This window comes from Mustela lutreola, chromosome 9, assembly GCF_030435805.1.
Source record: "Mustela lutreola isolate mMusLut2 chromosome 9, mMusLut2.pri, whole genome shotgun sequence".
Taxonomy (NCBI): Eukaryota; Metazoa; Chordata; class Mammalia; order Carnivora; family Mustelidae; genus Mustela; species Mustela lutreola.
Window position 1 is genome coordinate 34,764,378 of NC_081298.1, and position 15,020 is coordinate 34,779,397.

Consider the following 15,020-nt stretch of genomic DNA (forward strand, 5'->3'; position numbering starts at 1 on the left):
TAAGCTTCAATGCCCCCATCCTACCTGGGCGCTCACTTCTTGCAAATGAAGTTAATGGGGTTCATTTGACTTATTGCTGGGTTATTGAAACCACCACTCTCTGTCTGCCTTCGGAGGGAGGGCTGAGATCATTGGTTCATCTGTGGCATGGGTGAAACTTGTCTCCGTGGGCCACCCACGACCACCTTCCATCTCTGTGGCTCCCTTGGTTCTCGTCTTGCTTTTCAAGACCATCTGTCCCAGAACTCAGTTCCTCCATGTCTCCTCGGTGGCACACTGTCAGCCCCAACTTCGTAGTTTCTCCCTGTGATACCAAAAGTAGTAGTTCCTTTAGACCGTGAGTTGCAACCCCAGGTGCCTGTGGGAGAGAGGAAGATGATTTGAATAATGAAAAAGTACCAGATGAAGACAAATAAGGGATGGTATAGACAGTAGTGAGTTGGAGTGTTCATACACCCTCTGGAGGCGGGGGGGCAACATCTACCTGTCTCCAGTCAATTTTCCAACGATATAAGAATATACGCCTTGAGATTGTTGGATGGTTGAAGATGGTGGTGTGTTTTCCATGAGATACTGGACTTCTGGATTTATTTTTACATGAAATCTCCTGATGCTAAAATTTTGACAAATATATTCATTTTTAAACACCAATGCGCCAATGGCAGACTCTCTGTGGCTCATTTAGATAGAACCTTAGCTGTAGACATCAGCCAGCATGCCACATGAAGGCACTTAGAGTAAGATAAATGCTAATATTTTACCTAAGGTGTTTACTTTGTTGGCATTTTAAATGAAGATGCTTCATTTGTTTTTATTTTCCCTTTTACCTTCTTTTATCCAGCTACTCATCCAAGAATTACTTTTTGATGAATTCTAAGCTTGGATAAATCATTTCCAGTACATGGGATTTTTTATTCTCATTGATAAAAGTAAGAAGTTAGGGCGCCTGGGTGGCTCGGGGGGTTAAGCCTCTGCCTTCGGCTCAGGTCTTGATCTCAGCATCCTGGGATCAAGGCCCACATCGGGCTCTCTGCTCAGCAGAGGGCCTGCTTCCTCCTCTCTCTCCCTGCCTCCCTGTCTACTTGTGATTTCTTTCTCTCAAATATTTAAATATAATATATATATAAATTATAAATATATATATTTATAAAATATAAAAAAATTTTCTCTCTCAAGTAAAATCTTAAAAAAAAAAAAAAGGAAGTTGTACCCAGTGACCGTGGAAGTTATTTTCTCCTCTAAGGGTTCAGGACTCTCTTTGCAAGAGAAAATATACTAGATGCCAAGGAGGATATGGCATAGTTGCTTTGGAGGACATTTGCGTATAAGTAGATATCCCTAGCTTAATACGGGTTACATCACCTGCGCCAACGCCAGTCCTCACATTGCTAAGAAAGGAGTTTCTGTGGTCAGACAGGGAGAGGGGAGAAGTATTTTCATAAAAGAGGCAGGACTTGCTGCTGGTCCCATTATGGTGAGGTCCACAGTGTGCGGTCCACCAGAAGACAGAAGGCTGTGCATGGGGGCATGTGATAAAAATTTGAAAAAACATCTCATCTTCCCCAAAAAGGAAACCCCATTCCTGACTCCCTGCAACCCCAGCCCAGCCACCCCAGTGTGCCTTTTCAATTCACACAATTTTCTTCTAAACACAGTTGGGCTTGTGCTGTTTTATAGAATTTCATGTACTGTATTTTACTTAAAATTTTATCACATGTATTTTCTTGGTCCTAACGGTGTTTTTCTTGGGCTTCGGTATAATTGTAAATCCCCGCGGTCTTGGAGGTGGATTTTCTTGGTGTTGCCCGGTCTTCCTCAGAAAACTTCCAGCCCCCTGGGGGCTTCTGGGCAGAATGCAGGGGCTTCTTGGGAGACAGGTTTTCATTGCAGCGGGGGTGGTGGGGTGGTGGGAAGGATGGGGGTTGCTCTCTCTGCTGTGTGTCATGAACTTGACAGGTTTCCTAGAAGAGACTCTGTGCTCTAGGCCTAGCCCCAAGCAGCTCATTTTGCCCTAATTGCAAGTGTTATCAAATGACTCCACCAAGGGAATGCAAAATGAGTGCTTCTGATTGTTCCAGAAGCATAATAGGAAGTTGGGATTTCACATTTTGGCCCCTGGGAGAGGAAACTGTCACTAGCTTTAAATTGCTTCTCTACTTACCACTCAGCCCCAGGTCTCCCTGCTGGCAGAGATGGGCCTCGTGAACAGAGTGTATGTGGAAGACGAGCTCACACATGCTGGTTTGTTTTCTTTAAAGAATAGGGTACGGGGACACCTGGGTGGCTCAGTTGGTTAAGCAGCTGCTTTCGGCTCAGGTCATGATCCCAGCGTGCTGGGATCGAGTCCCACATCGGGCTCCTTGCTCCGCGGGGAGCCTGCTTCTCCCTCTGATTCTGCCTGCCACTCTGCCTGTGCTCTCTCTGTCTCTCTGACAAATAAATAAATAAAATCTTAAAAAAAAACAATAAAGAATAGGGTACGTGAGGAGATGGGTCAGACACCTCACCCCCTGAGTAATATGATCTAGAACGAGTTTAATAATCATAATGGGGGGCTGGCAAAGTGCAGCCCAGAGCCAAACCCACCCCTCAGCCCAAGGTTGTATGGCCAGTGAGCTAAGAATAGCTTTGACATTTTTAAAGCGTTAATGAAACATAAAAACCGTACAACACAGAATCACCAGCAGCCTTCTTAAAACCTGAACTACATATTTTCTGGCCCTTTACAGAAATGCTGACCAGAGATCCCCCAATAATTAATAAGAGCAGCAGCCATGGGGTTTTTTAGTTTATATTGGATACCAGGTAATGTTCAAAGTGCTTGACCATATATTCTTCATATCATTCTCACATCCTGTAGGATGGGCATGGTTGTTACTATTTTACAGAGGAAGAACTAGGCCCAGAGAGGTTGAGTCACTTGCCCAAGGTCACACAGCCCATAAGCATAAGCAGCAGAGTTTTAAAGCCTGGCAGGCATTGGCCTCCCTCCAGATTCTGTATTCTGTCACCGCCCGGCGACTTCCTCCTGAACATTATAAAATTTTACACTACTTTTGAGGTAAAAGTTAATGTCTTATCTGTGGGAGCTGAAATCATACACCAGCACTTCCCAAATTGGGGGGTTCTGCAAAATAGCCTACATGTAAAGGAGGTTCCCTGGTCAACGAAGCCCAAGAGGGCCTTATTAGATTTCTTCACCGTAGTATTCCACGACGCTGTAATGTTCTGGGGTGAATCTCCACACACAGGGCGTGGTATTGAACTATTTACCAAACTTTTTTGTTTCTTTGTTTGTTTTTGCCTATTGAAGGCACACAAATGAAAACCTTCCAGAACTACTGCTTTGTTGGAGGAGAAAGTCAACAAGCAGTGTCATAGAGGCATTCTCAGTCCCATAGTTTTCCAGAAGTATGAAAGCGGTGTCATCTAGACATTCATTGTTTCACCTTTTTTTTAAAAAAAAAGATTTTATTTATTTATTTGACAGAGATCGCAAGTAGGCAGAGAGGCAGGCAGAGCGGGAGGAGGAAGCAGGCTCCTCGCCAAGCAGAGAGCCCGATGTGGGGCTGTATCCCAGGACCCTGAGATCATGACCTGAGCCGAAGGCAGCGGCTTAACCCACTGAGCCGCCCAGTTGCCCCTTATTGATTCATCTTTACATACATATGCTTTTGATTCCATTTTCCTGCTGCCACATTCCCCTCCCCCTCACACCACCTCTAGCCTCACACCTTTCTTGTTGCCTGGGAAGGTCAGGGGACTCGACCATAAAACGGAGAAAGGTAATGAAACAAAAACGCACTGATTTAGATTCTTTTTGATATCTTATATTGAAAATCCTAATTAGCTTATGGGAGTACCTCTCGATTTGATGCGCCCATGCTCTGTAGGTTGAGAGCTCTAGGCCAGAGTTCAGCAGAGGTTCCCTGATTTGATTATATTTATCACTGAGCTTCTGCAGGGTGAGATAGTGTTCATTTTGGCCTTTCTTACTTTGCCAACATCAGCTGCCAGTTCGTGTAGTAGGAGTATGACTTAGGGGTTGTAAGTACAGGTATCAGCCAGAGAAACAACTTCATGAATACCTTCTATTTTTTTTTTTTTTAAGATTTTATTTATTTTATTTGAGAGAGAGAGCAGGAGCTGAGGACGGGACGGGCAGAGGCAGAAGGAGAAGCAGACTCCCTGCTGGGCAGGAAGCCTGACATGGGGCTCGATCCCAGGACCTTGGGATCATGAACTGAGCTAAAGGCAGATGCTTAACAGACTGAGCCCCCCATGAATATCTTTTAATTCACCAGCTGTTTACGCTTTTCTTACCACCAGGACTTTGCACATTTGACCATTGAACCCCAAAGGCACTTTCACAAAACTGGCTTCTACCTGGCATAGGAGGGTATCCTGGTTTTCTTAAAATCTTGAAATTCTTCTGTTATGCTCACTGGGGTTTTGAATGTGTTTTGGCATTTGTAGGAGCGGAGGTGCTCTCTTAACCTTAGTCAGGAAAGAACATCGCGTATTACTTAAAGTCTGTAGGCACAAGTGAATGTAAGGCGCTCATGTATTCTGAGTATATAGCTGTGGTTAGATTTTCTTTGTGTTTCTTCAGCTAGGTCTCTTTACTAAATAAACTGACAAGAGACAAATTAACAGAAAAGGCACCCAAATTTATTCATTTTTCATTTTGTGTACACAAAATGAAGCCGGGGGCACCCCCTGGCTTCAGCAAGGCAGGGTGGACAGTTCATGCAGATCTTAGCCCCCGTGTCCCGGGCTCCCTGCACGTGGCCATGTGCTTTTTCTAGAGCACTGCTCAGTCCCTTTACAAGGACAGCTCTCAACCAGTGCGCCCCAGGAGTCTGGACAAGTACCCTGAGTGGTCACAGGATGGGAGCCTCACATGAGAGAGTAAATACCCAAAGGAGCGGGGATATTTGGGGGTTTGTACATCCTCTGAGGAAGGGAAAGAAAGGAAGCAAAAGGCAACTTTCAGGAGAGCAGATGATTTTTTAGGAAAGATCAATGGGCCCTTAGGAAAATAGATAGACATGAAAGTTTTGTGACAGTGTCTGAGTGTGGTGTCACCATTGCATCTTCCAGAAGGGAAGGTTAGAGCCACTCTTGGTTGGGGATTTTTGACAGTGGGGTTCTTTCGGGGAAGGCCCTGCTTGTAGTCAGATAAGGGATTTCAGGAATTCGGATGCTTTCAGCTCAAAATAATTTTTATACCAAAGTGGCATATTCTGGGTGGCTTAGCATGATTCCTTCAACAGCATATTTTTTGGAGTAGATACCTGGCATAAAATGTGATTATTTGAGACAGGGCTCTATAGATGCACTAGGACATGTTTACAGGGTATCTGTAAAAGCCGGCTTAAGTGATGCAAAAGTTGTCTCTTGGAATGGTAATGAACAGAAACCCATTTGGTAGCGGAGTTCCACTCTTGAGCTTCTGAACGATGACCTAGAACAGCACAGTGTCCTCTCATTTCTTAGGACTATTTAGAGGTTCTTTTTGACCTAACTGTTCCCAGTGTTGGCAAGATAACCAGCCAGGCTGACAGACTGTTTTGACTATCTGTGAGTGACTGAACTAATCTTGCCTAGGAAAGGACAGATACTATCCAGGCCCATCCACACTTGTCTTCTGCACGCAGCCACACAAAACCCATCTCTGGCAGCGGGGTTCCTGCCCAAATACTCCTGCCCCGTGCTCTGCAGGTGACTGGAGACTCCGATGGCACTCGGTACCTTCCTCCTTTCACCTTGATCAGCTTTCCTCTGAGGACAGAGAACAGCAGATGAAAACCTTGTGTTTGCTGGAAGACACTCAGGCCAAGAGCAACCTCTTCCCTTTTTCCTCGCTCCTGTCTTGGTTCTGAGATTTGAAAATTTTATCAGAATTATTACTGACTTCCCAAGGGCCTTTGTGATTACCATGGAGTTGTCCCTCGACTGACCTTGGGTTTTTCTCTGCAAGATCCCCATGACTCTTTGGGCACTAGCTTTGGTCGGTCGTCACTGGTCATTATAGGCTCCTTCATTTCCCCTTCCATCCGGGGCTTATCAGCTGGATTGTATCTGGGATCGCAAGTTGAGCTCCTGCATTTTGTGTGGGATTCTTCAGCCTCTCTGTTATCTTCCCCTCTTCTCTCTCTCTCTCTGGATAGCAACGGGGGTGACTTTCAGGTTTCTCTGCCCGATTTGTTCTTGCAGTCAGTGCTGTCATTGTCTGCCCGTTTGCCTGCTGTCCCCGGCCAGGAGGGAGTTTCCAGCACTGTCACAGATCTGTCCTGATGACTGACACTCTGTATGTTCTACCTGTGTTTTTCTCTCCTTAAGAGAATGCGGAGGAAGTTGTTGATATGAAAGAGAAAACAGTTGTATTTTTTTCTTCTTAATGTGATGTAGAAGTCAGTCTGTGATATCCAGACATTGGTAGATCTGCTCCCACATCATTTTAGAATGCATCTTAGATGAGCACATTTGAGGAGTAAAATGTGATTTTTGGCAACGGAGTGGGGGTGGGGTGTCAAGTCCTGCATCAGTCACCAATCTCTCTGCTCTCCTGTGTCTGCCTCTGGGGTTTGGTCATCCCGGGGCCAGGCTCTGTTTCAGCACTGGGGTGAAGACCATAGGGACCAAGACTTTAAGAACACAGGCCCTCAGCTCTTACTTAGTCCTGCTGCTGTGTTGGCTCCAGCTCTGGCGCTCAGACCTGATCGCTGGACCAGTGGGGGCATAAGTACCCTAGTTCTGGGAAACAGACATCTGTCTTGTTTCTGTACCTTTCATTCACTCATTCATTCATTTTTTAAGATTCTGTTTATTTATTTGATACAGAAAACACAAGCAGGGGGAGCAGCAGGCAGAGCGAGAGGAAGAGGCAGGGAGAGAAAGAAGCAGGCCCTCTGCTGGCCAGGGAGCTCCACACGGGACTCGATCCCAGCACCCTGGGATCATAACCTGAGCTGAAGGCAGAGGCTTAAACGACCGAGCCACCCAGGCGCTCCTATCGAAGTTATTCAATAAATGTTCTCACCAAAGCCCAGACTTTCAGATCCGACCTGTCCAGATGCTGTGCTTCCCTCTCTCACAGTCCTGGGGGGCTGTTACTTCTAAGGGCCTTCCCCGGGGCCATCTCCTGCTGCCTCCTGAGATCCTACAACATCACCAGCAACTAGATATGCTGGCCCTTGAGCCAGCCTCCTTCTGGACACCGGTTCCGCTTTCGTGGTGCTTGTAACTTTCTTTAAAATACTTGAGCACATACTGCGATTTTTGTGCGAATTTCATCCGAAACAAGGGAGTGAAGATTGAAAATTCAAAGTGTCTCCCTTGGCAGTACTCTTACCCTAAGCATGCTTAGTAGCATGTAAGAACTTTGAATCAGCAGCTCCTAGGCCATTCATCGTATATAAATTGTACCTCAATAAAATTGTTCAAAAAGCGAAACCAGACAAGTCGGTCCTCCTGTGGCCACCTCCGCACGTTCTTCGGTTATCTTTACCCGTGATCAGTACCAGGTGCTCTGACACTAGCACCACATGATTGTGGCATTAGAGGCACCTGCAGGGCCTGGTAAAATGCAGGTAACTGGGCCCCATCCCCAGTGTGGCCAAATCTGTAGATTTTTAGGTGGGGCCTGAAAGTTGTCACTTCTAATAATGCTCCTTGGGGATGTTCATGCTGCTGATCGGAGGGCCACTTGAGAAAAACCAGCATAATGGAGAGTAGGACTGCTTTCTCATCAGTGGACTTCTTAACCGTGCACAAGATAAGTGATTTTTTTCTAGAAATGACGTCCAAACGCTGCACCTCTTGTGTGAACAGGGCACAGAAGGTCATGCCAGCCCCCATGGCCTGTCTTGGAAGATTGCAAGAAATGTAGACTCTTCAGGAAAGACACTGTAGACCTATTAAATCCTAATCTGTCTTGAGAAAATTTCCCAAGTGATCCAGATGCCGGGTAAAGTCTGAAAAATACTGGCCTACACCACATGTAGTGCACGTGGTCTGGTTCCGTGGTGCTTCCATTGTAGGTTCACATTAGAATTACCTACAGTCTCTAAAAGGTAGCTTGATGGTCCGACTGGGCTCAGATTATTAATAAGAATCTCCAGGAGAGGCATCCAGGCTTCTGAAATGTCTTATAGGCTCCCCAGAGGCTTCTAAGGTACAACAAGTTCTGGGAACTACTAATCTGGTCTCTGAGTAATAGCCACACAGTATTGTTGTAACAGTGTACCAGCTGGAAATGGCTTTTGCTTGGCCTGTCTTTGAAATGGTCAGTATCGACAATTTAATGGCAACCGATACCTGACCCTGACAACTGAATTCATTTCCTTCCTTTTACATGTATAAACCCATTAGAGGAAATATGTAGAGTTCTACCTACAGTGTCTTTTCAGTCTAATAACACTCTTTAAAGCTCAAATGTCTTCCTAAAACCAAGTTTCTGCTTGAATATAAAGATAGTTACTCCACTCTGATTCTTCCTCTGGAATTTTGTGAGAAGTTGCAATTTTACATCCTAGCACATTATAAAGAGTCTTATCTTGCTGCAACATTAGACCCTGTGGAAATCTTGGAAAGCTTCATAGTTTGTCTCTAATGCATGGATTTAAGGGAGGAAAAATGAATTTCCCTCTACTTTTCTGGGCTCCTGGCTGAGACATCCACCTCTAATAAGAGAGAGATGAATAGGAGAAAAAGAAATCTAATTACGTGTGTACAGAAGCCCCTCAAGATATGAAAGGCTCTCTGATAATCAGGTAATTGAGGTGTACTTGCCATCCTGAGCTAAGGAGAAAGGGGGTACGGCTCTGGGGCTTCAGAGGTGAGGAAGACAATTCACAGGAAGATGAGAAAGGCAAATGTTTGGAAACAAATGGTTGTCCTGCCCTGTGGTGAAGACTTTCTTGTGTTTAAAAAAAGAAGAAGAAGAAAGAAAAAGAAAATAGTTATCTTTGGTAATAGCTCTCTTCCTGGTACAAGCCTCTATCTAAATTCTTTTAGGCAGTTAAGAGAGAGGTAAAAAGCTCTTCTTGAGTTTATCTGGTCTTGATTGTCTTCAGCTCAAAATAATGCAGTGCCAAAGTGGCACATTCTGGTGGCCCGCCCTGAACCCCATCCGTAAAACGAATCTTATTACCAGAAGTCACAGTACAGTGGAATCAAGGCTGTATTTCAAGTTCTATAAATTCCTGGCTCATGTTGTTTGAGCAAATAACGAGTAAGTAACTGTTTAGAGCAATTGAGCACCTTGAGAATAGCCAGCTGAGATCTGCCTTGACTTTTTCTGATCCCCAGGTACCTAAACAAAAAAACCAGAAACAGAAGCTCTCCACGGGTCAGGGTTTATGAGAAGGTCCCATATTTTAAACATCTCAGATGGCCCCGTCCATTGATTCTTTTCACAGTGCGGACATCGGGAAGGTGAAAGTCACTCCCTGCAATGTCTTGCTACCTCCTGTTTGCACATGCAAGCTAGTGAACCCAAGTAGGTCACATGCTAGCAAATGCAGATTTGTTCAGCCCAGGTAGGGAGGGATAGGACAAAAACAAGGTAAGTCGGGAACTGGAGGGGAGCTCTTTCCAGAGCCCTTACTAGAAGACCAGATATCCCAGACAAAAGCCCTGTAGGAAACCGTCGTCTCCCATAGGAAATGAAACCCGGATCGTCCTAGGTGGGCAACAGAAGTAGATACTCCAGGTGGGAGGGGCCCTCTTCTAAATCTGTGCTTCTCAAGCTGGCGTGTGCACACGCGTGTCCCCAGGATCTTATTAAAGGAGGACTCTGATCCAGTGGGTCTCGGTGGGATGAGACCTAATATTTTGTGGTTCTAACAAGCAACCTGGACATGTTGATGGTATTGGTCTAGGAGCCAACCTTTTGTCTGCGTGGCTTGGGTTCAGAACGGTGCCTTTATAGGCAAATTTGCAAAAGAGCCATTTGGAAAGCTCATTTCAACACAGATTTCTCTTCCCCAGCCCTAGGGACAGGTTTCATAGATAGGGCCTCCTGATTTGCCTTTTAACAATTCCAAGTGACGCTGTTGTCCTGGACTACACCCCTCGTAACAAGTCTGTAGTTAACTTGGAGCAGACTTAGTTAAGATTGCCTCCACCACTTCCACCAGTAGCCAACTCTTTGAGAGCGAAGAACCACCCACCAAAAGATGAAGGGTGATACCACGGAGTGTTCCCTTTGGAGAAAAAAAATCACATAGCACACTTGGAGAGTGTCACAGGGTCTGTGTTATTTTTTTACTTTGACAACATGCTGTTTTGACTAAAGACTGTAAAGGACGCTTCTGGAACAAAACCTAGAGCTAAGATGGAGTTAAAAGAACATCAACTCTACCTGACGTGGTACTGACTAGCAAGTAATGGGACTAGTTATTTTAGGATGACAAAGCTATATGTACATAAAAAAAGGCTTAGAGTTCAAATACCAAAATGTTGTCAAGTGGCTTGCTCTTGATGTCAGTAATAGAATCTGAGGTGATGTTTACTTTTTGCTATATACTTTCTTGCTTTACATTCTTTTGCAAAGGACATTTGAATACTGGTTCCCTAACCTTTAAAAAAGCAAATAAACAACAACAACAAAAAACCTACCAAATATTTTTAAAGGGAAAAAGGGAGGTATACACCCTGTGTAAATTCATAATTTTTTGGTTTTGTTTTGTTATGTCTATGCCCTTCAGCTGCTTTTTTCAGTGGGAACAGGATTGTTTTGTCCTTGACAGTCCAGTGCTCCCCCCGGGGGCTGGGGGGGGGGTGCAAAGGAGACCGCTAAGGGCGAGGCCAACACCCTTTGCCTGGAAAATGGATGCAGAACAAGGAGTCCCAGAGGGGAGGTTGTAAGTCCCTAGGAGGAAATGAAAGGCAGCTTCTCTTTCTCCCTCCTTTTCTCCTAAGCCATCCATCCAAGCCCACAAGAGTCCCTGAAAGGACCTTTCTTGCCTTTCTCCTAAGATGAGCTGAAATAAGCTTTAATTGAAGTTAGAATTAGAAAAGATCGAAGACATGAAGAGAACAACCTGGTGGGGACGGGGAGAAACTGCACTGGACATCCGAATCCAGTGGATCCTTTAGGCTGGTTTTCCTGCATGGGCCCACTCAGCATGGCCGGACCAGAGGGAAGCACCCAGCGTAGTAGGAATCCTATCTCAAGTGTGTCACCATTGAGCCAGTGAGTGTGCGCAACATCTGTCAGGGAATGATCCTTCTAGAAACATGCAGTCCTGGGCTTGAAGTTGGGGCATAGGAAATGAAAGTTGGGGCATTACACAGACTGTCAATGTCTGTGCTTATTTTCAGCAATTCAGGGAAACACACCTAAGTCATAGTTTTTTGTTTTATTTTTTTCTTCTGTTCATCTAGAAGCATTCAACAAAGTTTCTATGTATCCAGTTCACCCCGGTACAACTTTTCAGCTAAACTCTAGGGCTCTACTGACACCTGCTGGCATTTCATCTACTTTGTTAGAAACAGCAAAACAAACCATTGAACATTATTTCCTTTTTTTTTTTAAAGATTTTATTTATTTACTTGAGAGAGAGACAGTGAGAGAGAGCATGAATGAGGAGAAGGTCAGAGAGAGAAGCAGACTCCCCATGGAGCCGGGAGCCCGATGCAGGACTCGATCCCGGGATTCCAGGATCATGACCTGAGCCGAAGGCAGTCGTCCAACCAACTGAGCCACCCAGGCGTCCCTGAACATTATTTCCTAAGGCCCCTTGACCTTAATATGCTAGGTGTCCATTACCTGGGAGACGGTAGAGAAAAGGAAAGGCCTGATGGGACTTTTCCATGTCATGGAGGGAGAAGTTGTGAACACGCCCTAAGGACGGGCAGACAAAAACAGACTTCTTACTGCCCCTCAGCCTTGTGCCAGCTGCTCTGTGATCTTGGGCAAGGCCCTTGACCCTCACTTTCATCATCACAAAGAGAAGAAGCCACAGTCTCCCCCACCCCGGTGCCCTTTAGGGCCTAGGATGATTCCAGTGGCATTTCCTACTAACTAAAGCATGAGTACTGTCCCTGGAGTGGTGACCTCAAAGGTCACTCCCGGAGACCTTTCTGTCGCAATAAACAAGATTTCTTTACCAGCATTACATTTTCAAAAGATGGATGAGTTGTTTAAACCTCCTCAAAGTCTGGTATCTCTGTAATTTATTTTTAGGAACAACTAAATCAGGATGCTCAGAAAAAGCCAGTGAACAGTCTCAGAAATTGCCCAGTTCTTTGCCCTAGGAAACCATGGACTCTGTTTTGTGTTTTGGGACACGTAACAAGCCTTCAGGTTGAGAAAATGCTGCCCAGTGAATGCCAACCTAATTATTTACGTTTTTCTGTCTCCTCTTGGGAAACTGTGTGAGCCTGTGGTTTGTTAGACCAACAGCAGGATATTTGATGGTCCCCAGGGAGTTATAGTCCCATATTTAGCCTGACAGAGGAAGTAAAGCCTGATGATGAAAATAATAAGGCATTTCTTTAATTCTACTATTGCCTTTTTTCCTCCTCCCTCAGAATCCTGGTGTCACCATCATGAGGCTTTCAGTGCTATTTATGGTCCTCAGGAAATGGCCTTTTCTAGTTGTGGAAGGAAACTGACCTCTTTTGGCTCCTAAGTCCCCCTTCAGAAAACTGTTAGGTATGACTGGAGCATAAAGAGGAAAGCCAAAACTCTCCATTAGACTCCTACCCGTTAGGATGACTATTCTCATAATGGAAAAAAAAAAAAAAAAACCAGGAAAAACAAAACAAAGCAGGTGTCAATAAGGAGGTGAAGAAATCGGAACCCACATGCACTGTTGGTGGGAATAGAAAATGACACGGCTGCCGTGGGAATCAGCGTGGTGGTTCAGGAAAAAAAAAAAAAAAATTACCATAGGATCCAATAATTCTGCCTCAGAGTATATACTCCAAAATATTGAAGGCAGGCACTTGAAGAGATATTGGTACACCTGTGTTCACAGAAGCATCCATTCCAATAGCCACCATTAATCACAGTAGCAACCCAGGTGTCCATCAATAGATGAATGAAGAAGACAAAATGGTCTACACAACCAACGGAGTATTATTCAGCCTTTACAAAGAAGGAAATTCTGACACATGCTGTGAACTGACTGAGCCTTGAGGACATTATACCAGTCCACTTGGTCAAAGAGCAAATACTGTATGATTCGTTTTTATGAAGAACCTAGGAAGGGCAGATTCATAGAGACAGAAAATAGAATGGTGGTTGCCAGAGTTAGGGACGGAGAGGAAAATAGGGAGCTGTGTAATGGGGACAGAGTTTCAGTTTTGCAAGAAAAAAAAAGAGTTCTGGAGATGGATGGTGGTGAAGGTTGTACAACATTGTGAATAATGCCATGGAACTGTTCACTGAAAAATAATTCTGCTGTTCAATTTAATGTCACTTGCACTTTATCACAGTGAATTAAAACCACACACACATTACAGAACTCAGTCTTTACCTCTGGTCCTTGCAAGGACTAAATCACTAGTCCACATTAAAGTACCTGGTAATATTGGGGCGCCTGGGTGGCTCAGCGGATTAAGCCTCTGGCCCCATGTCGGCTTTCGAGCTCTTGATATGTGATGAGTGAAATGGAGACGCCGAACTGTACCTTTATTCAGTTTCAATTTAAATAGTCACATGTGCCTAGTGGACAGTGCAGGTAGGCTTTACGTCTTTACTATTCTCTATCCCCAAATATGTTCCCTTTCTCAGCACAGAGCTACAGCAGTCAGACTATAAACCAAAGAAGGTAAGATACTGGCTTTTGTGGAGGCCTCAGCTCTGTTTCCACCCCCCAGTATCAATTTGCTGCAAAACATGTTTCCAAGGGTGTGATTCTTTATTTTAGCAACTTGGTGTGGCATTCATTGGCATCAGTTATTGGACTCAGGGGCAGAGTTGGCCTTAATTCATGGGCCAACCTTTTCTAATAGAATGTCCTTACCAGACCCAAATTCCTTTACTGCCATGAACAGTCTTCCTTCACGTTTCCTTGTAAATCCATGGAGTGATGTTATGAACTAAAACTGAGGTCCAAGACCTTATACAGAAATTATGTAAGCCCTTTGCTGTTTGCGCTGGATTCCCCGGCAATCCGTGCATGCTTTCCTTTTTAAGGCTCTGCTGGAAAACACAGACAGGTAAGCTATGTACCAAATTCTTAGATTGAAATAGAATCCCACGATAAAATTGATGAACCCCAAATGCATTCATCCTCTAAAAATGGGAATAGCTAAATATGTCATCATGTGTTGTATAACGTTGCTTGGAAATAATGAAGATTGCCAGTGGCTGAGAAAGGATTTCTATTTAAACAGGCTGGAAATAGAAGGTTTAACAAGTCAATCAGTGGGCAGCATTCCTTTGTGACAACCCAGTGTTTAATGATGCTCTAGATGTTACATTTATCTTCACGGAAAGAATGAAAGCTGTTTATTAAAGAATAAAGTATGGCATGCAAAATGAAGATTGCTCTGTGGCAGGGAGGAGATAAAATAAGAATTTATATTATTCTTATACTGAGTGGATACGGGCTGTCTAATAAAAACCACCATTTTCAGTTCCTGTGGATTTTGCTCACCAGGAATGCTTTTTTCTTTCTCTTTCAGCAATGGGTAGAAGGACTGAGATCGATCATACACAACTTCAGGGCCAACAATGTCAGTCCAATGACCTGCCTCAAGAAACAGTGAGTTTTATTTACATCACTCTTTGTTCTTGGATGTTAAAAAGCAAAAGGTCGGTTTAGGACATGAAGGCTTAATAGATGTCCAGGCGACATCATCCTTGTTTTCCCTTCCATGCTCCCGACATGGAGAAAAAGTTCCCAACACACACCTGGACTCTTCATGCCACTTGGCAGGGCATGTGTGATCAACCCATGGCCCAAACTGATAAGAAAGGAGTGGTTGCTGGCAGGAAGATGCTGGAACTCCAGTGTCTTTTGGGTCCTAGGCCCCAGACTGAGTGCTGGTAAAGAGTT

At 44.5% G+C, this 15,020-nt stretch overlaps 1 protein-coding gene across 7 annotated transcripts in view; it reads left to right on the forward strand.

Annotated features, from left to right (window-relative positions):
• PLCB4 (phospholipase C beta 4) overlaps nucleotides 1-15,020 on the forward strand; it is a 411,299-nt gene that overhangs the window by 293,712 nt on the left and 102,567 nt on the right. For all 7 annotated transcript variants that reach the window (XM_059134009.1, XM_059134005.1, XM_059134003.1 and 4 more), the window contains one exon: nucleotides 14,647-14,726. In XM_059134009.1, the coding sequence (XP_058989992.1) occupies nucleotides 14,647-14,726 (80 nt within the window). The remainder of the gene's footprint in view (nucleotides 1-14,646; nucleotides 14,727-15,020) is intronic.